Genomic DNA, 20,427 nt, shown 5'->3' on the forward strand with positions numbered 1-20,427 from the left:
GGCGGAGCCGGCGCCGTCAGTAGTCGGCTGAGGACGGAGGCGGGGCTGGGCCTGGGAGGGGGCGGGGCCTGCGCTGGTGGGGCGGGCGGGGGAGGAGACACGGCCTAGCGCCCGAGTGGGGGCCGTTGGTTGGTGCGCGGCTGAAGGGTGTGGCGCGAGCAGCGTCGTTGGTTGGCCGGCGGCGGGCCGGGACGGGCATGGCCCTGCTGCTGTGCCTGGTGTGCCTGACGGCGGCGCTGGCCCACGGCTGTCTGCACTGCCACAGCAACTTCTCCAAGAAGTTCTCCTTCTACCGCCACCATGTGAACTTCAAGTCCTGGTGGGTGGGCGACATCCCCGTGTCAGGGGCGCTGCTCACCGACTGGAGCGACGACACGATGAAGGAGCTGCACCTGGCCATCCCCGCCAAGATCAGTGAGTGCCGCAGCCCAGCCCAGTCCGGACTACCCCCCCAGCGAGACCCCGGGGCAGGCCGGTCACCTGGCTTCTCTTCCTGCCCGCAGCCCGGGAGAAGCTGGACCAAGTGGCGACAGCAGTGTACCAGATGATGGATCAGCTCTACCAGGGGAAGATGTACTTCCCCGGTAAGGGGCGCGAAACCGAGGCGGGGCCCCCCCACCCCGGGACACCCCGCCCACCGCCTGAGCCTGACCTTCTCCTGCCTCGACTCCTCAGGGTATTTCCCCAACGAGCTGCGAAACATCTTCCGGGAGCAGGTGCACCTCATCCAGAACGCCATCATCGAAAGTGAGCAAATAAGGCTTCAGAGGAGGGAGGTGTTGCCCAGAGCCTCGGAGACCCACGGGGCTTGGCTGAGGCTGGAGTGATGTGAACAGGGCACCTGGCACCAGGCAGCTGGGGAGGAGGGCAGCTCTCCAGGGAGGGACCCAGCCCAGCACCTGAAGGATCAATGCCATCACCCCGCGGGGACCTCCCCTAAGTAGCCCCCAGAGGCGCTGGGAGTGTTGCCACCGCCCTCCCCTGAAGTTTGCTCCATCCCACGCTGGGGGTCAACCTGGGGACCCCTTCCTTCCGGGCCATGGACACACACATACATGAAAACCAGGTGAGCCTGGGCCCCAGTGCCAAGGGACAGGCCCTGAGGCTTTGGAGGGTTGGGAGGAGGCAGGACTGGGGACAAGGCTGGGCCTGGTAAGATGGCGCTGTCCTGCCCTCCCACAGGCCGCATCGACTGTCAGCACCGCTGTGGTAAGCAAGGCTCCGTCCAGGCTGAGGGGCGCGCCGGTGGCAGCTCGGGGCCCTGGAGGCCGAGGGGAGCCCTGGCGGCTCTCGTGTGTTTCAGGCATCTTCCAGTACGAGACCATCTCCTGCAACAACTGCACAGACTCGCACGTCACCTGCTTTGGCTATAACTGCGAGTAGGGCTCAGGCATCACACCCACCCGTGTCAGGGCCCTACTGTCCCTGGGGTCCCAGGCTCTCCTTGGAGGGGGCTCCCCGCCTTCCACCTGGCCGTCATCGGGGTAGGGCGGGGCCGTGGGTTCAGGGGCGCACCACTTCCAAGCCTGTGTCCCCCAGGTCCTCGGCGCAGTGGAAGTCAGCTGTCCAGGGCCTCCTGAACTACATGTGAGTGGGGTCTTTGGGTGGCAGCAAGCTCACCTGGGCCTGGGAGGGAACACTGGCCACGGCCACTCGGCCTCCTGAGTCCAAACCCACTGTCTTTGTAGAAATAACTGGCACAAGTAAGTCCCCTCCTCAAACCAACACAGGCAGTGTGTGTATGTGAGCACCTCGTGGGTGAGTATGTGTGGGGCACAGGCTGGCTCCCTCAGCTCCCACGTCCTAGAGGGGCTCCCGAGGAGGTGGAACCTCAACCCAGCTCTGCGCAGGAGGCGGCTGCAGTCCTTTTCTCCCTCAAAGGTCTCCGACCCTCAGCTGGAGGCGGGCATCTTTCCTCAAGGGTCCCCATAGGGTCTGGTTCCACCCCATCCCAGGTCTGTGGTCAGAGCCTGGGAGGGTTCCCTACGATGGTTAGGGGTGCCCCATGGAGGGGCTGACTGCCCCACATTGCCTTTCAGACAGGACACGAGCATGAGGTAAGGCCGCCCTGACCTGGACTTCAGGGGGAGGGGGTAAAGGGAGAGAGGAGGGGGGCTGGGGGTCCTCTAGATCAGTGGGGGCACTGCAGGTGGGGCTCTCCCTGTACCTGGGACACCTGCTGGATGTCACCTCTGCAACCACACCCATGTGGTGGTTTCATGAACAAACCACGCTCCTCTGCCTTCTCCTGGCCTGGGACACACACAGCCACCCCAGCCTTGTGAGTGACCCAGAGAAGGGAGGCCTCGGGAGAAAGGGTGCTCCTAAGCCAACACCAGCGTGCCGCGGCCTGCACACCCTTCTGAAATCCCAGGCACGAGGGTGTCGTGGATGTGGCCACACATAGGACCACACGTCCCAGCTGGGAGGAGAGGCCTGGGGCCCCCAGGGAGGGAGGCAGGGGGTGGGGGACATGGAGAGCTGAGGCAGCCTCGTCTCCCCGCAGCCTGGTATCGCCAGCCTTAAGGTGTCTGGAGCCCCCACACTTGGCCAACCTGACCTTGGAAGATGCTGCTGAGTGTCTCAAGCAGCACTGACAGCAGCTGGGCCTGCCCCAGGGCAACGTGGGGGCGGAGACTCAGCTGGACAGCCCCTGCCTGTCCCTCTGGAGCTGGGCTGCTGCTGCCTTAGGACCCCCCCTCCAACCCCGGACAGAGCTGAGCTGGCCAGGGCCAGGAGGGCGGGAGGGAGGGAATGGGGGTGGGCTGTGTGCAGCATCAGCGCCTGGGCAGGTCCGCAGAGCTGCGGGATGTGATTAAAGTCCCTGATGTTTCTCTTTGCAGAAGAGTTCTTGTCGGGGCAGGGGGAGGCCTCTAGGGGCTGGAGGTGGGCTTCTGGGGAGGCCTAAAGGTCCCAGACAGAGCAGGGCAGGTCCTGGCCTTGGGTCCACAGCCATGGGGGACCGACTTGGAGCCACACTCACAGGGCCTCAGGGAGTGTCCCCGGACTCCTAGGTGTGGGGCCGTGGCCCACCTGAGCGCACATGGGTAGGCTCACACAAGCCCACAGAGCGCCTGGGTTCTTCCACCCAAAGCGAGGCCACAGTGTGGTTGAGACCAGGGCCAGCACTAGTGCGTTTAGGTGTTGCAGTCACTTACGTCAGACCCGAGCCAAGGAACGCAGGAACCATGGGCTGTCTCATCTGTGGCAGTGACAGGCGTGGCATCATGGCCAGAGTCGGGGCCACGACGGCCTGACTCTGGCTGACGGGGCCTGACACACAGGAGGGAGGGAGTCGTGTTCCATCTGTGCAGGGGCGCAGCTCCAAGTCCCATTCTCACTCGGGCGACCTCAGCCCGGCAGTCTCCTTGCTTCCTCGAGCGTCCCTTTGCTCCGGCATTGGGGCGGCTGCAGGACACCGGCGAGAACATCCTCGAGCACACTGTTGCTGCCACCATGGGTCCCACACACTGTCTTGTGGCTGCCTCAGGCTCCCGTCACGGGAGGGGTGCACGGGCACATTTGCTGAGGTCAGGAACGGCGTGTGGGAAGGTCACTGAGCGCCTCCCAGGCTCCCTGGGACATGGGAGCCACATGCATGTTGGGGGAGAATGTGGTAGTGGCCACTGGGGACAGCGTCAGGAGTGATGGCGCTGGGTCCTGGCTGTGAAGGATGCTTCTTTCGAGGCCGGCAAGCGTGTTTAGGTAACGGCAAAGAGGCTCACGGCAGGTGCTTTCAAGGCATGGTTTTCTAGAAAGGACGCTGGTGTGGGCTGGGGCTGGGGTCCCGTCTGTGTTGCTCTGAGCCCCCTGACATCCAACGCCCGCCACCACGGCCCCGTCTTGGGTTAGAGTGGACAGGGGCTTCCCTTCACTGACCCAGCGTCACCTTGCTCGAGGCTCCCGTCTTCAAGGTGTAAGGCTGGTGTAAAGGAGGCAAATTCACCCAGGGGTGGGGTGGCTGCTCTTCCGCGGTTCTCAATTCTGGATCTGCCCCTGCCCCGGGGGCTCCTGGGGAAGGGGAGGGAAAGCAGGCACCTGCTCCCCTGCACGGCCTTGGGTGGAGATGCTGGGGACCGAGGCCACCACGGGGTGGGGGATTCCCTGGCCTGTGACTGCCCGAGCCCCAGGCCTGGATGGTGCTGGGGACCGAGGCCCCCTCCCAAGGGCCCGTGAGCTGAGGTGCAGAGGCTCCAGTCCTGCAGCGCCGCATGACCCAGGCCAGGCAGAAGACCCATGTGGAAATGCCTGTTTTACAACTTTATTGGATCATCTTGACACAAAATCATGACAGCAGCGTGATATGTCTCTCTCTTTATACGGGAATGTCGATAGCAAATACATTCTTATGTAACACATCATACAATTTCAAATCCTGGAATCACTGCATGGGATTCTGTAATGGATTACATGCTAAAGTGACAGTTTTCATCCAAAGGAAAAGATAAAATGTCATTATCTCTGAAGAAGGGTCAGTCCTGTGCCCACGCTGGCCGTGGGGAGTGAGCGGAGTCTCCTTGCCCTGCCTGGTGGGGGCTCTGCCTGTGAGGTGGCTCTCACAGGTCCTGCCCAAGGGCACTGGGCACACTCCTTCAACACAGAACAGCCCAGGTCCGCTGCTTCCAGGCCCTGCCCGGGCCTTCCTAAGGGTGCTGGGAAGGATGTGGGGAAACCTTGGTGCGCACAGTGGCAAGCAGGGGATGCGGACCACACACGCCCACCCCAAACCCAAGCCGAGATGCACTTCTGCTGACCAGGAAGACGGGTGGCAGAGAGGCCTCAACCCACCCCGTCCACGGTTCTGACTGCAACCTCTCTTTGGCGTCCCTGGCCCCACCCTGCCCACAGCCTGGCTGGCGCGTGGCCTGGGATCCCAAGACCCAGCCACCAGCCCACGAGCACACTGACGATGGACAACGCCTGGCAAGACCGCTTTCCCACTGTGGGTTCTGGGAGAGAAAACCTTGGCGACAGCGGCCCTTCCTTCCCCTCCCCCGGACACAACCGTCAGGACCTTTGGGTCAAAAGCAGGCGACCCCAGAGGACGCCACGTCAGCCCCGCCCTGTCCACCAAGTGCCCCTCACGTGGTGCCCATCAGGCCCTGGCCCAGGACAGGAGCCCCTGAAGCCACATTCAAGGACTCGGCCCCCAGCGCGGGGCAGGGCACAGACCCAGGTGGGGGAGTCCCTTGCTGGTTTGGGGGCGAGAAGGGGACTTCTTGCCAAAGAGAATGGGAAGAGTCACAGTAAAAAAGGATGGTCAGATAATTCAACGCAACAAATGACCTCGGATGTCTACACGGCGGACAACATGGAGTTAAATTAACACTCAGGCTTGGGTACAGTACACACGACCGAGGAGAGGCGAGACACGTCAGGGCTGCGGTCCCTGGGTACGTGCTCCGCGGGGTGGTGCGGGGCTCGCAGGCAGCTCTCAACACTTGGCCAGCGTCGCCTTCATCTCTTCTAACAAGTTGCTCAGTAGCGTGGAGTCACTGCACTTCCCGTCGACTGAGACAGAGTTCTCACCCTGTGTAAGGAAAAAGATGGATATTTTTAAAAGTGTGTGCAGGGGCTAGGCACGGTGGCTCAAGTCTGTAATCCCAGCATTCTGGGAGGCCAAGGTGGGTGGATCACCTGAGGTCAGGAGTTCAAAACCAGCCTGGTCAACACGGTGAAACCCTGTCTCTACTAAAAATACAAAAAATGGCCGGGTGTGGTGGCTCACGCCTGTAATCCCAGCACTTTAGGAGGCTGAGGCAGGCAGATCACGAGGTCAGGATATTGAGACCATCCTGGCTAACACAGTGAAACCCCGTCTCTACTAAAAATATAAAAAATTAGCCAGGCAGGGTGGTGGGTGCCTGTAGTCCCAGCTACTCGGGAGGCTGAGGCAGGAGAATGGCGTGAACCTGGGAGGTGGACCTTGCAGTGAGCCAAGATCGCGCCACTGCACTCCAGCCTGGGCGACACAGTGAGACTCTGTCTCAAAAAATAAATAAATAAATAAATAAATAAATAAATAAAATAAAAATAAAAAATGTGCCGGGCATGGTGGCAGGACACCTGTAATCCCAGCTACTTGGGAGGCTGAAGCAGGAGACTCTCTTGAACCCAGGGGGTGGAGGTTGCATGTGAGTTGAGATCATTCCACCACACTCCAGCCTGGGCAACAATAGCAAAACTCCATCTCAAAAATAAATAAATAAAAGTACATGCAGGCCAGGCCGGATGGCTCATGCCTGTGGTCCCAGCTATGTGGGAGGCTGAGGCGGGAGGGTCGCTTGAGCCCAGGAGGGTGAAGTTGCAGTGAGCCGTGTTTGCACCACTGCACACCAGCCTGGGCGATAAGAGTGAGATCCTACCTCAAAAAAATTAAAAAACAAAAAAACACTATGTGCAAATATTGCCTCGCAGCTGTATGTGTTGTCCTTTTAATTTTGCGAATTTGCTAATTATTAAAAAAAAAATGGGAAGGGCTCGGGTAAGGGAGCAGCCCACGACACCTGGGTCTCCCGTGGGAGGGGCTCCAGCCTACATAGAAGTGGGAGCCGGCACCTGAGGGCCCTGAGGCAGCCAGAGGCAGCCGGGGATGAAGACCAGAATCCGAAGAGCTCCTGAGCTAGCAGACAGTTGAGCACTGTCTGTCCTTCCGCCCTCCTGCCACTGGGCCCCTGAAGTGACTGTGGAAGAAGCCAGTGGAGTGGGGTAACCAGAGCCCCCAGAGAGGGAGGTACGCGGGGAAAGCTACCCCGTGAGGCTGCTCACGATCTGCTAGGCTCACCCCATGCTGCGGATCCTGTTCCAAAGAGCAACCGAAGGCACTGAGTCCAGAGGCCGCTGCCGGGTCCCAAGGCCAGGGACAAGAGGCAGCACTGACAGGAGAGGCTGGGCAGGTGGTGGTGCACTTGGGGCCACAGTCCCCAGAAGGCAGGGGGGACTTGCAGCTGGGACCTGACCACCCACGTCCTCCACAGGATGAAACAAGGCCCAGAGGCTCACAGCACTCCACGGAAAACGACCAGGAGAATCCACTCATACAGAGAGGCCCTCGGCAGACCCCAGTGCCAAGACCCCAGTGCCAAGGCACCAACACCAAGACACCAGTGCTAAGGCACTAATGGCAAGGCCGTCAGTAGACCCCAATGCCAAGATCACATCAGCCAGATGCCAACACCAAGCCACCAATGCCAAGGCCATCGGTAGACCAAACACCAAGACACTAACACCCAGACCCTAATGCTGAAGCACCAATGCCAAGACCCCACGCTCAAGACCCCAACACCAAGGCCGTGAGCAGACACCAACACCAAGACACCAACACCCAGACCCCAACGCCGAGGCACCAACTCCAAGACACCAACACCCAGACCCCAACGCCAAGACACCAACACTCAGACTCCAACACTGAGACACCAACGCCAAGACCGCAACACCGAGACACCAACACTGAGACTCTAACACCGAGATGCCAAAACCCAGACCCCAACACCGAGGCACCAACTCCAAGACACCAACACCCAGACCCCAACGCCAAGACACCAACACTCAGACACCAACACCCAGACCCCAACGCCGAGACCGCAACACCGAGACGCCAACACCCAGACCCCAATGCCAAGGCACCAACTCCAAGACGCCAACACCCAGACCCCAATGCCGAGGCATCAACTCTAAGATGCCAACACCCAGACCCCAACGCCAAGACACCAATGCCCAGACCCCAACACCAAGACCCCAACACCAAGACACCAACGCCCAGACCCCAATGCCAAGACACCAACACCCAGACCCCAACGCCAAGACACCAACGCCAAGGCCATTGGCAGAAACCAACACGAAGACCCCAACGTGCAGACCCCAACACCAAGGCCATCAGCGTACCAAGGTGGACGGACACTAGGACTCTCTGACACAAGTTTTTTTTGTTTTTTTTTTTTGGAGTCTCACTCTGTTGCCCAGGCTAGAGTACAGTGGCACAATCAGGGCTCACCGTAGCCTTGAACTCCTGGGCTCAAGAGATCCTCCCACTCCAGCCTCCCAAACAGCAGGGACTACAGGCTCACTGTACTAATTTCTTAGTACTGGCTAATTTTTTAAATTTTTTGTAGACCTGGGGTCTTGCCATGTTCCCAGGCTGGTCTTGACCTCCAGGGCTCAAGCGATCCTCCTGCCTCAGCCTCCCAAGTAGCTGGGACCACAGTCACACACCACCATGCCCAGCTGGCCTAAGCTTTAAAGTAGCTGTTAGGAAAATGCTCCAACAGATCACCAGGGCATCAGCAAAGACATGGAAGATACAAGAAGGGCCCAGTGGGAATTTCAGACCTGAAAAATAAGACCCTCCCTGTGTGGGCTCAATGGCAGAACAGCTAGGACAAGGCAGAGTGGTGAGCTTGGCAAGAGAGCAACAGCCATGAACCCATCTGAATACGGCCTCTGGGGCATGAGGGGCAGCAGCCCAGGCTGGGGAGGTTTTGGGAGCAGGCCCCCCCAAATCTGGCCATAAACTGACCCCAAAACTGGCCATAAACAAAATCTCTGCAGCACCGTGACATGTTCATAATGGCCCTAACGCCCACGCTGGAAGGTTGTGGGTTGACGGGAATGAGGGCAAGGAACACCTGGCTGGCCCAGGGTGGAAAACCACTTAAAGGCATTCTTAAGCCACAAACAATAGCATGAGCGAGCTGTGTCTTCAGGGCGTGTTCCTGCTGCAGTTAACTAGCCCAACCTATTCCTTTAATTCGGCCCATCCATTCGCTTCCCGTAGGGGATACTTTTAGTTAATCGAATATCTATAGAAACAATGCTAATGACTGGCTTGCTGTTAATGAATATGTGGGTAAATCTCTGTTCAGGGCTCTCAGCTCTGAAGACTGTGAGACCCCTGATTTCCCACTTCACACCTCTGTATTTCTGTGTGAGTGTCTTTAATTCCTCTAGCGCCACTGGGTTAGGGTCTCCCTGACCAAGCTGGTCTCAGCAGGGAGGAAGCGTGCAGCACCCAAAAAGCAGCAACAGATCAGCTCCAGCCGCCTCAGGCCCAGCAGAATGGCTGCCGTCAGCCGGGGGCGGGGGCTCATGCTTCTAATACCAGCACTTTGGGAGTCTGAGGCAGGCGGATCAGGAGTTTGAGACCAGCCTGACCAACATGGTGAAACCCCGGAAACCCCGCCTCTACTAAAGAGACAAAAAGATTATCCAGGCATGGTGGTGGGCACCTGTAATCCCAACTACTCAGGAGGCTGAGGCAGGAGAATCGCTTGAACCCGGGAGGAGCTTGCAGTGAGCTGAGATCGCACCACTGCACTCCAGCCTGGGCGACAAAGCGAGACTCCGTCTCAAAAAAAAAGAATGGCTGCTGTCAGCACGATGACGACAGGTGAAGAAACAGGGCCTCCTGCACGGCAGCAGGCAGGAAACAAAGTGCAGCGCTGGGGAAGACAGTCTGGCAGCTCCTCCAAACCTCAAACGTGGCATTACCACAGGACCCAGCAATCACACTCCCGGGTGTATATTCAAAACAAATGGGCTCACTCCTGCAATCCCAGCACTTTGGGAGGCCGAGGCAGGCAGATCACCCGAGGTCAGGAGTTCCACATCAGTCTGGCCAACCTGGCAAAACCCCATCTCTACTAAAAATACAAAAATTAGTGGGGCGAGGTGGCATGTGCCTGTAATCCCAACTACTCAGGTGGCTGAGGCAGGAGAACTGCTTGAACCTGGGAGGCGGAGGTTGTGGTGAGCCCTTGGCTCCACTGCACTGTAGCCTGGGTAACAGAACAAGACTCTGTTTCCAAAACAAAAAAATAAAAAAAAACAAAAGTACCGAAGGCAGGGACTCCAACAGTTATTTGTTTAACAACAACGTTGATAGCAGCACAATTCACAACAGCCAGAAGGTGGGAGCAGCGATGGATGAGTGGACACACAGCATGGTCCATCCGCACAACAAAATATGATTCTGCTGTGAAAAGGAAGGGAATCCTGACAGAGGCTGCAATGTGGATGCACCTTAAGGACATGAGGCGGAATAAGAGCAGCCAGACACAGAAGGATACATTCCGTGTGGTTCCACTCCTAGGAGGTCCCTAGAGCCATCAGATTCACAAAGACACAAAGTAGAATACATGGTGCCAGGGGCTGGGGAGGCAACGGGGAGTGAGTGTTTCATGGGAGGCAGTGAATCAGGAGAAAACTGAACATTAGGAATGAAAAGAACAGCAATGACAGGCCGGACGCAGTGGCTCACACCTGTAATCCCAGCACTTTGGGAGGCCGAGGCAGACAGATCATGAGGTCAGAAGATTGAGACCATCCTGGCTCACATGGTGAAACCCTGTCTCTACTAAAAATACAAAAAATTAGCCGGACGTGGTGGCGGGCGCCTGTATTCCCAGCTACTGCGGAGGCTGAGGCAGAAAGGCATGAGCCCGGGAGGCGGAGCTTGCAGTGAGCCGAGACCGCGCCACTGCAGTCCAGCCTGGGCAACAGAGTGAGACTCCATCTCAAAAAAAAAAAAAACAAAGCAAGGGTATCAAAACCACAACAGACCTCTAGGAACGCAATGCTGAGTAGTGAACATGAGCCAGAAGAAGGCGGAGAAGCGAAAGAAACACGTGCAAGCTGGAAATCCTCAGTACGCTCCCAGAGGGCGCTGGAACCAAACCGGACATCAAGAAAAACTGGTTGTTTGAAAAGTGCAATAAAGGCCGGGCACAGTGGCTCACGCCTGTAATCCCAGCACTTTGGGAGGCCGAGGCGGGCAGATCATGAGGTCAGGAGATTGAGACCATCCTGGCTAACACAATGAAACCCTGTCTCTACTAAAAATACAAAAAATTAGCCAGGCGTGGTGGCGGGTGCTTGTAGTCCCAGCTACTCGGGAGGCTGAGGCAGGAGAATGGCATGAACCAGGGAGGCGGAGCTTGCAGTGAGCTGAGACTGCGCCACTGCACTCCAGCCTGGGCGACAGAGCGAGACTCCGTCTCAAAAAAAAAAAAAGAAAAGTGCAATAAAATGGATAAACCTCTACCCAGGAGAACCAGGAAAAAAGAGACACAAACCGTGACCATCAGAACGGAAAGTGACCCAGTATCATCACAAGGAGCAGCGCGAATACGGCACGCACCGCCACGCGCCAACTCAGTGACCGATGATTCCTTACGCTAATTCTTTGAAAAGTACAAAACTACCAAACTCACCCAACATGAACGGTAACTTGGGGATTCCTACAACTGTTAAAACAAAAAACTGAGTTTGTAGCTAAAAGCCTGCAGAAAAGGAACTCCCCAGGCCCGATGGTTTTCTGGTGAATTCTGTATACACATTTCTTTCTAAGGAAGAAATGCCACTCATCACACAGTCTGCCCCGAAACAGAGAGGACACACTCTCCTGCATGTCTGATGAAGCCACTGGATGACAAAACCAAAGAAGCCACCAGAAAAGAAAACTAAAGACCCAACTCCTCATATACAGACACAAAAGCCCTCAACAAAATATTCACACACTGCGTTTGGCAGTCGACACACTGCGAAGACAACCACCCTGCAGTACTCAGGAGAGGGAGGCCCGGAGCGGAGGGAGCGAGGAGTCATTCTAGAAGCGCAGCAGTGAGAGGTGGAGAGTCTGACCCCAGGGCCTTGGCTGCCTTGTGCACAGGGGTGGGGTGGTGGGCAGGAGTGCAGTGGGAGTGGGGCCCCTGGAGCCATGTGTCAGCCTGCGGTGAGCAGCGCAGCAGGAGGCGGAAGCCCTGTCTTGCTGAGGGAGAGTCTGTGCTGCTGAGTGGGGCTGGCACAGGTGAGGGGCTCATGGCAGCAGTGCTGCCATCACTGTCCTTGAGCCCTCTAAGTCCCAAAGCTCGCCTCTGGGGATGAAGGCCTGGGCATGACCCCAGGAGAGGCGGCAGGAGCCAGGGTGTGCACAGCAGCCCGAGGCTCACCTTTTTCACCAGGAGGCAGACATGGTGGCCCTGGATGGAGCGGCTGTACATGGAGGCGCAGGAGTCCACTCGCTCCACAACTGCAACAGAGCGGGCAGTGTTAGGCTTCCCGGACATTGCGTGGCTGCAGCCCCACCCCCAGAGCAGGGGCCACCTTCTTGGGCTGCCCTTGGCCACAGCTTCAGGAGGCCTGTAGGAGCAGGGTGTGGCCCTGAGAGGCCTGGGGTGTGGGGAATGCAGCCCCCGCACCAGCTCCCAGGCCTCGGGGCCACCAGCCACCCGGGATCCCAAAGGGTGTGAGTTTGGGTGGGAGGGCCACAGGCCCGGCTCCAACAGGAAGGGACAGCTGCCGCGTGCGTGAAAGCCCCGTGCAATCCATCAGCCCCTCACTCTCCTTACCAGAAAAATGGTGGTGAAAACAGATCTTCGCCAGAAGATTCTGGAAGGACATCCGAATGCCATCGACTTTGATTGAGCTCATGCTCAAGTCCCCAGACTCCAGCAACTTAGCAAAGGCGTCACTGTGGGAGGGACAGGGAGGCTGACTGCGGTGGGGCCAGGCTCCTCAGGCTTCCTGGCACAGAGGCCAACAAAACCTGCCACACACGCCGCGCCTGGACACCCTCCTGTGTGTCTGGGCCGGGAGGTCTTGGGGGTCCTGGAAGGTGTGGCTCATTTTCATGTGCGGAAGCCATCGCACCCAGAAACTGACAATGACTTGTCTTTAAAGAGGTCACAGAGGTGCCTGAAGCCATGGGATGGGCCCTCGTCCGACAAGGACGGATGTCCTATAGGAAGGGACTGGGGGGATAGGCTAGGATGCAGGCACGCAGAGGACGGCCTGTGAGGACTCAGGGGGCAGGGGGTGCCGCACGCCAAGCCGTGCTGAGGAGAGGCTTCAGGAGGAGCCCGCCCTGCTGGCTCCTTGGTCTCACCCCTCCAGCCTTCAGGACTTCCAGGAGCCTGGACCTCTATGGGTGACGCTGACTGGCCTGTGGCTTCAACTGCACGGCCCCGGCTGGCGCAGACACCAGGCAGCCTGACCTGCACCAGTCACGAGCCAGCGCCTCCAAATCCGTCTCTAAAGTCCTGCCCAGAAGCCTCAGTCCCCGGGGCACAGGTGTCTGCAAGGTAGAGGGGAGGCGGAGGGGGTTCGGGGACATAGGGGAGTGGGCCTGGGCCCCACCTGTAGCAGGGAGTGGTGATCAAGTAGGAGCTGCAGCTGAAGTGCAGCCTGAAGTCCAGCTTCTCGTGGGTCGCACCCTCGTCATTCTGCGGTGGAGTGAAGGTGGTGCAGTTGAGTGGGGAGTCGGGCCCAGCTCAGGGCTCAGGGCTCCCCAGGCAGGTGGCCCACTTCCCCTAGGGACACCTGGACACCCACTGCGATGGGGCAGGAGGAGCCCCTGCCTGCAGAGTCGGCTCCTCAACGCCAAGTGGAGCCCTGCATACCTTGGCAATGAAGGACAGGGTCCCCTTGAGCTTCTGCGCCATGACGATGCTCTGGATGGTGAACACATACTGGGCTTCGTTGGAGACACCTGGCGGGGGCGAGAGGGAGTAGGGCCTGAGACGCAGCGGGGGCTCAGCATGGGTGGGGCCTCCAGGTCTGTCCTCAGTCCCAAGTCCTCTGTGGCTGATTAGGAAACTGAGCTCAGCCCCCAAGAGAGCACCAGGGGACAGGAGCAGAAACAAGAGGCTACTGGTGTCCCTAATTTGGCCTGGACTTGGTCCCATCCCTGTTTCAGAGGGCAGACTTGGCCACTGGAACCGTGGAACCCAAGAAGGCCCCAGAATCCAGCCCCCAGCCCAACCCTTGGGACTCTAGCCAGGTACATCCGAGGCCATCGCGCTTCTCAGAGAGCTGTGGCGAGACCCCGACACTCAGGAGGTACTGAGGTGCAGCCTGGGGACAAAGGGGACATGGGGAGGAAGCAACAAGAACCAGCGGATCCGGGCAGTCACCAGCTGCCACTGCGCTCCCACAGTCCCCAGGAGAGGCCGTGAGTGGGGCAGGGCTCACCTGGGGGCAGCTGGAAAGGCACGGGGACGCCATCGTGGACAGAGGAGCCCTGCGGCCGGGCCATCCTGGCATTGAGTGAGTCCAGCACGCTGAGCTCCATGCCCTTGAGGATGCTGCTGCTCCTGTTCTCCAGCACGATGGCCACAGTGACCTGGCTGTCCTCCTGCAGACTGCCCCGGATGTCACAGGTCTGCAGGGCATGGCCAGTGTTAGCAGGGCAGGCGGGCCCGCCACAGGGAACAGGCACAGCCACCTGTCTCTTAAGGACCACAGAGGCAGCAGGGGTCCCACAGGCACAGGAAGGCACGGAGAGGGGCGCCCCCTAGCCGCAGCCCAAGCGCCTCCTATGGCTGCTCTTTGAGTGCATGGCGGGGACCCTCCTGCCAGTCCAAGTCTCAGGGCATGTCTCCAACCTTACCCCAAGCCAGAGGTGCTGCCCAAGCAACGCCCCTGCCAGGGATCACAGGCCCTGGGTATACCAACATCCGGGAGCTGTGGGGGCTGCCCGGGTTCCGCGCGATCCCATGCCAAAGAGTGTGGGCTGGCCCACCCTGCCCCCGGGAGCGGCTGCCACTCACCATTTTAACATAGGAATTTTCAGCGAGGAGGGAGTAGCTGGACTCAGGCTGGAAATAGAAAAGGCGCATCAGCCTTGGGGGCCCCGAGCTCCGTCTCAACGAAGACTCCAGTACGGCCCAATACCCCAGGTTGACTGCCACGACTCCAAGAATGCTTGGGGCAAGGGGCTTCAAAGGAGCCAATGAGGGATCCCCGGCTCCCAGGACCACACAGCCCACCACGGGGGTGCCTAACGTGGGGCTGCGGGCCAGGGCCAGTCCCCTGCGCCCGCCAGGCTCGGCTTCTTCTCGAATCTGCTCAGTTCTCTCCCGCATGGAGGCTGCAGGAGTGGGGAGCAGCGCACAGCCCGCCAGGAACCCCGGCGCGGGGCGGGGGCGCTGAAGTACCCCTCACCGGGAGCTGCTCCTCCTCTGGCGCGCCATTCTGCACCGGCTCCCCCGCCGCCTCCTCGCTGCCTGGAGGCTGCTTCTTGGACTTCTTCTTGCCTTTGGTCCGCTCCTCCTTCTCCTTCCTGTGCTTCTTCTTCTTAGGCTTGGGAGATTTCTGGAGCAAGAGGAGGGTCGGGTTCAGTGCCCAGGCTGCTCCAGCACGCCCCCATCACAGTGTGAGGTCAGGATCACAGCAGGGCTGCTCAGGCTGAGGGTCCCACGTGCCTGGGTGGGATGGCAGGACCAGCCACGCCTCAGGCCTACCGGGACAAGCTCAGGCCAGACCAGGCCCAGCAGAGGCTGGGGCCGTCTCTGGTTGGCGGCAAGCGCCAAAGCAGCCCGGGGAACGGTCCCCACCGACCAGGGAGCCATGCAGGGCAAACCAGTGAGGACACCACACTTGACGCAGCAACCCCACGCCCATGTGCACATCCGAGAGGGAACACACACATCCACGCGCACTGCACAGATGTTCAAAGCGGCACACTGTGTCACCACAAAGGGGAAGCGGCCCAAGTGGCTATCAACAGATGAGTGGGTCAGCACAGTGTGGCCCATCCGCGGAGGAACGGGGTCAGCAGAGGGTGACCTGTCCACGCACTGGAACATGACCCGGCCACGAACAGGAACCAGGCTCTGACCCAAGCCATAGTGTGGATGCACCTTGAGGACATCACACTCAGTGAGACGCCACACACAAAAGACCACACGGTGTATGACCCCATTTCTATGAAATGTCCAGAACACACTGATCCAGAGACAGGAAGGGGATGCGTGGGTGCCAGGGCAGGGAAGGGAGTGAGAAGTAACGGCTGGTGGGAATGGAGCTTCTTTAGGGGTCATGGAAAGTTCTGGAACTAGACAGAGGTGATGATGGTTGCACAACTCTGTGAATATACAGAAAACCACTGTATACATACTTCAAATGAATAAACTCTATGAGACTTATGAACCATGTGTGAATAAGAAGGTTATTAAAAAAACAAAAGACCACAACCACAACAAAAGGCCCGTGAGAACGCCAACACAAATGCGAGAGCAGGGCTGCCCTGGGACCTGGGTGGCGGAAGCTGTGTCCGGCCCCACGTTGGGGTGCTGGGGCTCATGCAGCCCTCCACAGCCCCTGGGGGAGTGACAGCCTCACCTTGTCCTGGTCTTGCCCCTCGGCGTCGTCCTCCTCGCCCTGCACCTCCGTCTTGGCGTCCTCACACTCGTCCTTCGGGGTAGTGACAGTGTTCACACTGAGCTCCCCCTGCAGGAAGCCAGGGCTTGGGGCTCATGCTGGGCAATGAGGGGCCCCACTCCACTGCACCCCAGACAGCCTCCATGCCACACACCCTCAGCTCGCCCTCATGCCTGCCTGAGAGGCCACAGTGCCCTCTGAGTGACAGGGAGCCTGTGGGCACAGAGGCCCTGGCTGTCCTCCCCTTCCCCTGGCCCCTGCTTGGCCCACTGGGACCCGGGAGCGTGACCCCAGCTCCACTCAGTGCTGGGTCCCACAGGTGCACGGTGCTGACCGCGAGAGCACAGGGCCTCAGGAGACCCAGGGCTCTTCCCTGAGTGCCAGGTATGACCTCTGCAGACACCGAGGCTGGCACTGGCCAGCTGCCAGTCTCTTACCGTGGATGGAACGGGGGCGGGGGTGGGGGCGGGGGCAGGCGGTGGGGTGGTAGACAGCCAGAAGTCCAGGTCCTCAGCCTGAAACCACAAGACAGGCTGTCAGCAAACGCAGTGCATGGTCCTGGGAAGAGGGGACGGGGACAGCAGGGCAAAGGAGGCCCCAGCTGCCCTCGCTGCCCCCAGGGTCCTGGACTAGCTGGGCCTTGCAGAGCCTGGGAATCCAGGAGCTGATGGCGATGTCCTCAGCCAGCCCTGCTGGCTCTGGCTTTCGCTGCCAGAAGAGGGCCGGGGACAAAGCTGTGGGTGGGTGTGTGCCATTCCAGGAGTCAGAAGGCCCGTGGCGGCCCATATGTCTTATGTCTGCCTGGGCCACCTGACGTGGGTGTGGACAGGCTCCCAGGCCCTGCAAACACACGCTCCTTTGAAAAACCCATTTCTTTCTCCATGTGAAAATCTGCACATAGACACTGCAGAAACGGTTCTGGAGCTGCACGTGAGGGTGGCGTCTGGACCACGCCAAGCTCTGACCATGTCCCCCCAACACAGGTGAGGACACGGCTCACCCATGGGATCGTTGGGTCCTCCTCAGTCTCCCCTGACACAAGTGCACAGTCAGCTCCCCTCAGAAGCCACATGTCCTCACTCCGCCGGGGCACAGGGCGAGGCGGCTGGCACTCGCTGCCTGACTCAGACTCACAGCCTTTCCCCTGAACTCACCGCTGTCTCCTGGGAGTTCACGGCAAGGGAGGGGAATGGAGAAGGCCGCCGCCCTGGGCACTAGCCTTACCTTCTTCTCCTTCTCCTTCTTCTTCTCCTTGTCTCTCTCTTTCTGTTTGTGCTTTTTCTCTTTCTTCTTGGGTTTCTTGCTCTTCTTTTCTACCATGGGAACATCTTTCTCGGGGGATTTTGAGGTCTCGGTGTTTCTGTGTTTCTGAATAGGCAGTTTCTCGCTGTCGGCTAAGGGCCTGGAGGAGGAATGACCGGGCCACACATCAGCACCACTGGCCACCCCCCAGGACCACTCAGTACATGCCGTGTCCAAGCATGTGGCAGTGCGGGACCTGCTCCTCCAGCCCCTGGCCCCAGCCATGGCCCAACATAGATCTACTCAACACAGCCTGCTGGAGGCTCTCATGGGAGGGTCTGTGGTGGCCACACCCTGCCCTGTCAAGGCATGGAGACCTCCCGAGCACCCCAGGCCTGGAGACTTCAGAGTCCACACTTAAGAGTCTTGGTTGGGAGGGCCAGCCAAGAGCAGTGCAGTGAGGACGTGGTCTGGGGAAGGCCTGCCCGCACCCCACCCCAGCCTGCCCACCCTGCAGAGCCCGGCCCCGCCCACACCCCACCCCAGCCTGCCCACCCTGCAGAGCCCGGCCCCGCCCGGAAGGGAGGACAAGAGGAAGGGAAGCAACCACATGTGGCCTCCACCCTCACCCTGAACCCATGTGGACTCACTTATCCAGGTCAATATCCAGAGCCCTGTAGGGGTCGTTGGGGTCTTTGTCATCCTCGTCGCTGGGCAGAGCATTCTGACAGGAAGAGAGGAACCCCATCACTGGAACCCGCCCTTGTGGCCTGGTGGAACGCCATCTATCTGGGACGCAGTGGGACTGCCTGAGACAACCGCGGCCACGCCCATGCGGGCCACACGCACAGGTGGGCAGTGACGTGGCTCCACCAGAGGCTCCGCTCAGCGTCTAGGCACTAAGGGCGGCTGGGCCCCAGGACGCAGCCGACCTGCATCTGCCTCTGAAGCTGCTGGCCCCGGGGCGGTGCATCGGGACGTGTGCTCGAGGACAGAGAGGCCTCTCCTCCTATGCTCTCTGGGGTGGGGCCTCATCCCAGCCACCAACAAAGACCATGGGGAGAGGCCACTGTGCATGGCCCCAGGACACACACATGCGGAAAGATAGACATCCTAGGACCGGGCCCTCCAGCGAGGCTGACCTCAGGCATCTCCTCTGTGACGATGTCCACCTGCTGGGCAGGGGCGATGTCCTCGTCGCTCTCCGTGGGCAGCGAGCTGTGGCGGCGCTTGCCCTTCTTCTCCTTCTCCTTCCTCTTTTTCCTCCTCTTGTCCTTCTCCAGCTTCTGCCGGTGCCGCCGCTCCTCCTCCAGCTTCACATACTGATCCGACATGGGCAGCCCTGCAGGCCGGCAGCGGGCAGGCACTCAGCACCGCGCCCCAGGGGCTCACGGGGAGGGTGGCGGGAGCACCCCACGGCCCATGTGACAAATGCGGCGCCGACACACCGGAGACACTTGCCTGGAACCTTCAAGGGGACGGAGAGGTCAATCTGCACCACGGGAATGTGCTCCACGCCCGGGGTGTCCTGGTACCGCTGCAAAGGCAACACCCAGGCATTACCGGTGCACCGAGGGGTGACACACGTGCAGGACAAGCCTCAGGGATGCAGGGAGCGTGACACGGCCCCAACATCCTAAGGAGCTGGGGTCCTGCCAGAGCCCTGGGCCGCGAGGAGCGCCGTGAGCGAGCGCATCCCAAGGACCCGACTCTTAAAGACAGTGAGGACTGGAAAGCTTGTCATACGAGTGACCCCACAGGCCGATGAGCATAGAGAAGCAAATCCTCGTTCACTTTTTCTACGTGAATATTCTGTTTTCTCCTCAAACGAGAAAAGTAATGCAGCCTCAAGCCCAGAGTGAGGCAGCAGGTTGCCCACGACCATGGGGTCAGGGCTGGACAGCAGCTGGGCTGCCAGGCGCAGGGAACAGGGCCCCCCGGCTGGAGGCTCGAATGAATGGGGCCCACAGGGAGGCGCCTGCCCCTCAAAGGCTCTGCACAGTCACCATGTGGCCCCAGCTCCATTCCCAGGATCTTCCTGAGGGAACCCGAAACTCAGATGGATGCCGCGGGGCTCGGGTGGTGAGGGTAGAGGGTGCTGAGGGACAGGCACCCGGGGACGGGCCTCACCTTCTGTGGCGATGGCGAGCTCTTGATGTAGAAGGGGTTGTTGGCCTGCTCCTGCTTCCGGGCCTCTCGGCGCTGTGGGACACAGCTTGGCATGAGCCCGAGAGAAGCAGGCAGGATACCCCTCTGTGGACGTCCACCACCAGCCACCCAGCTGGGGAAGGCTGGATCTCTGGCTATTTTCACTACTGAGCTTTTACTAACAGGGAAACCAAGGCCCGCAATTGGGAAGAGCACGTATTGGGGAAAAGGAATCGCTAACCCTCTGGGAGGCAGGGACGCCCATGCCTCCACTGCCAGGGTCAGGGCCAGGACCCACGGAGGCCGCTAACCTGCCTCAAAGACTCCCTGGGACAGGAGGGAGGAAGCGAGGGCCCGCCAGGGGCAGCCAGCAGCTCACCCGAGCCAGCTCTTCCTCGTCTGCCTCGGACGGCCGGTGCTTGGGGCGCCGCTGCTCCTCCTCGTGGAAGACGGCCCTGGGCCTCTCGTCCTCTGACTCGCTGTCCGAGAGTGGCTCATTGATCCAGGCGTCCAGGTCCAGGCTGCGCCGGACAGGAGGGTCACACAAGGCAGTGTGTGACCGAGCACGCGCCTGCAGGCGTCCACCCTGAGCAGGCTCACCATGTGCCTGGCCATGTGATACCCCAAACAGTGGTGCCTGCCACCCACACAGGGCCAGCGAGGCAGGTGTCACTGCCCCTTAAGAGGACGCAGGGACCCAGGAAGACTGCGGCAGGGTCACAGTGGGGCCCCCACGGCAGGCTCAGGCTGCCTCAGAGCTTTATGGCAAGGGTGGGAGCAGGCCCACTTCGCAGGGAGCATCCCCAGGCAGAAGCCAGATCCCAGAACCAGCGAGAGCCCTGGTGAGTCCGTGTGAGGGATATACCCGCCTGAGGCCTCCAA

General features: G+C 59.9%; 2 protein-coding genes across 6 annotated transcripts in view; one reads left to right on the forward strand and one right to left on the reverse strand.

The window, feature by feature from the left end:
- Positions 1 to 73: 73 nt before the first annotated feature.
- On the forward strand, positions 74 to 2,836 carry IZUMO4 (IZUMO family member 4). Of its 4 annotated transcripts, XM_034944413.3 has the most exons (10): positions 85 to 414; positions 504 to 584; positions 676 to 747; positions 1,183 to 1,209; positions 1,304 to 1,379; positions 1,540 to 1,587; positions 1,689 to 1,703; positions 2,040 to 2,057; positions 2,228 to 2,281; positions 2,507 to 2,830. In XM_034944413.3, exons 1-10 carry the CDS (start codon positions 198 to 200, stop codon positions 2,595 to 2,597), a joined length of 699 nt encoding a protein of 232 aa, XP_034800304.1. In that variant the 5' UTR covers positions 85 to 197; the 3' UTR covers positions 2,598 to 2,830. The 4 variants fall into 4 exon arrangements, 2 of the variants coding, with proteins under 2 accessions (XP_034800304.1, XP_054959286.1); XM_055103311.2 differs by lacking the exon at positions 2,228 to 2,281 and having other exon boundaries at positions 2,480 to 2,830; XR_010110804.1 differs by lacking the exon at positions 2,228 to 2,281 and having other exon boundaries at positions 74 to 414; positions 1,689 to 2,057; positions 2,507 to 2,836.
- A 1,409-nt stretch (positions 2,837 to 4,245) lies between these two features.
- The window catches only part of AP3D1 (adaptor related protein complex 3 subunit delta 1), a 51,419-nt gene continuing 35,237 nt past the window's right edge, over positions 4,246 to 20,427 (reverse strand). Inside the window, exons 17-32 of one of the 2 annotated variants that reach the window (XM_034946369.3) lie at positions 19,925 to 20,066; positions 19,528 to 19,599; positions 18,859 to 18,934; positions 18,540 to 18,739; positions 18,048 to 18,121; positions 17,380 to 17,557; positions 16,593 to 16,670; positions 16,117 to 16,224; positions 14,938 to 15,087; positions 14,544 to 14,591; positions 13,966 to 14,155; positions 13,395 to 13,483; positions 13,132 to 13,217; positions 12,345 to 12,466; positions 11,946 to 12,025; positions 4,246 to 5,530 (exon numbers count right to left, since the gene is read on the reverse strand). In XM_034946369.3, coding sequence (XP_034802260.1) covers positions 5,435 to 5,530; positions 11,946 to 12,025; positions 12,345 to 12,466; positions 13,132 to 13,217; positions 13,395 to 13,483; positions 13,966 to 14,155; positions 14,544 to 14,591; positions 14,938 to 15,087; positions 16,117 to 16,224; positions 16,593 to 16,670; positions 17,380 to 17,557; positions 18,048 to 18,121; positions 18,540 to 18,739; positions 18,859 to 18,934; positions 19,528 to 19,599; positions 19,925 to 20,066 — 1,789 coding nt within the window. In that variant the 3' untranslated portion in view covers positions 4,246 to 5,434. The remainder of the gene's footprint in view (positions 5,531 to 11,945; positions 12,026 to 12,344; positions 12,467 to 13,131; positions 13,218 to 13,394; positions 13,484 to 13,965; positions 14,156 to 14,543; positions 14,592 to 14,937; positions 15,088 to 16,116; positions 16,225 to 16,592; positions 16,671 to 17,379; positions 17,558 to 18,047; positions 18,122 to 18,539; positions 18,740 to 18,858; positions 18,935 to 19,527; positions 19,600 to 19,924; positions 20,067 to 20,427) is intronic. The other variant, XM_034946370.3, reaches the window with a different exon arrangement.

The sequence above is a fragment of the Pan paniscus genome, chromosome 20 (assembly GCF_029289425.2).
Source record: "Pan paniscus chromosome 20, NHGRI_mPanPan1-v2.0_pri, whole genome shotgun sequence".
Taxonomy (NCBI): Eukaryota; Metazoa; Chordata; class Mammalia; order Primates; family Hominidae; genus Pan; species Pan paniscus.